The sequence below is a fragment of the Echinops telfairi genome, unplaced genomic scaffold (genome assembly GCF_000313985.2).
Source record: "Echinops telfairi isolate 266 unplaced genomic scaffold, ASM31398v2 ScPeMD7_5688;HRSCAF=6549, whole genome shotgun sequence".
NCBI classification, from domain to species: domain Eukaryota; kingdom Metazoa; phylum Chordata; class Mammalia; order Afrosoricida; family Tenrecidae; genus Echinops; species Echinops telfairi.
The window spans coordinates 1-1,266 of NW_022109587.1; the positions used below are offsets into that span (position 1 = coordinate 1).

A 1,266-nucleotide genomic window follows, 5' to 3' on the forward strand; every position below is an offset into this window, starting at 1 on the left:
TGGGGGAGACATGGCCCAAGGGCCCAGCCATCAGCCAGACACCCTGGGTTACCCGGGGAGCCCAGCATGGCTAGACTCACAAAAGCGGCAATGGCAGCTCCATCCCGGGAGGTCACAGCGGCAAAAGAGACCACCAGGAAGATGATGATGGCGCTGACACAGCGGAGGAAGTCCTGGGCGGGGAGAGGTGAGGGTGCAGAGTCAACTGGAGGGCCAGAGGGCAGGAGACAGCACCCCAAGGTTGTTCGAGGCACTTTTCGTACCCCGCCCCCACCATGGGTATCCCCCAGGGGATGGAGGCAGACAACCCGTGTTCCCCAGGACAGCCAGGGACTGGGGCACATGGCTGGAGCCCACCGTCAGACCCTAGAAGTGGGGCGGGGCGGGGCAGGGCAAGGCTGGGGCTTTGGACTTTTGCCAGGGGGCTAGGAGCTAAGGCCTGAGTGTCCTCTCACATCCCTTAACCCATGTGACTGGAGTCCGAGTGGGTCAAGGCTGGCCTGGCGCACAGGCCACAGCAGAGGGGCTAGCCAAGCAGGCCGTGAGGACTGGGCCCAGGACACAGAGAGCAGGCCGCTGGAAGTGGGGGGCTGAGGCAGAAGCAGAGGGCGGGACCAGCATGGGCTGGGGAAGCAGGACTCCTCACCAGGCAAGGCCAGTTCAGCCGATCAAAGCGCTGGTAGTACTGGGTGGCGTAGAGGAAGAGGAAGGCGAGCGTGACGAAGAACTCGAGCAGAGCCGCAGCCATGTAGGCGGAGACGGAGGCCGTGAAGCAGATGAAGATGAGGAAGGTCAGGACCTGCCAGACAAAGGGCCCCGCCCGATCTTTGCTTCTGTCTCCCAGGGAGCCCCTCCACCCCCCACCCTCACCCTCACCACCATACCCTCGCTGACCGCCCTCAAGTGTCCTCGGAGAGAAGCGAGAGCTCGACCGGTAGCTCGACCAGTCTCCACACCGCTGGTGGCAGGAGCTACTTGCTCCATGGGGCAGTCTGCAGCCTCCCACGTTGCCAGCCCAGGCCCCCAGCCCCTGTCCCCCACCCGAGGGCCGCAGCTCCATCAGCTGCTTAAGTCCAGGGGCACCGTTTGAAGGGTCAGCAGCGGTGTCCCCTGATGGGAGGGGTTCAATGTGAACCCCTGGAGCTGGAGGCTGCAGCAGACCTGGACCCCAGGCAGCCGCCTTCCCCCATAATGCTCTGTCATGCCCAGACCCTGAAATTCCTCTAACAAGAACCCCGGGCTGTAATGGAGAGCAGGCTGAGAAGG

The 1,266-nt window shown here is 63.8% G+C and overlaps 1 protein-coding gene across 1 annotated transcript; it reads right to left on the reverse strand.

The window, feature by feature from the left end:
• Positions 1-52: 52 nt before the first annotated feature.
• LOC101642547 (CKLF-like MARVEL transmembrane domain-containing protein 5) lies at positions 53-984 on the reverse strand (the record flags this gene model as incomplete). The annotated part of the gene is made up of 3 exons (XM_004718002.1): positions 871-984; positions 647-799; positions 53-173 (listed from the first exon to the last, which is right to left on the reverse strand). Coding segments are annotated over exons 1-3 (388 nt in total), but the record flags the coding sequence as incomplete, so codon positions are not given.
• Between the last annotated feature and the right edge of the window lie 282 nt (positions 985-1,266).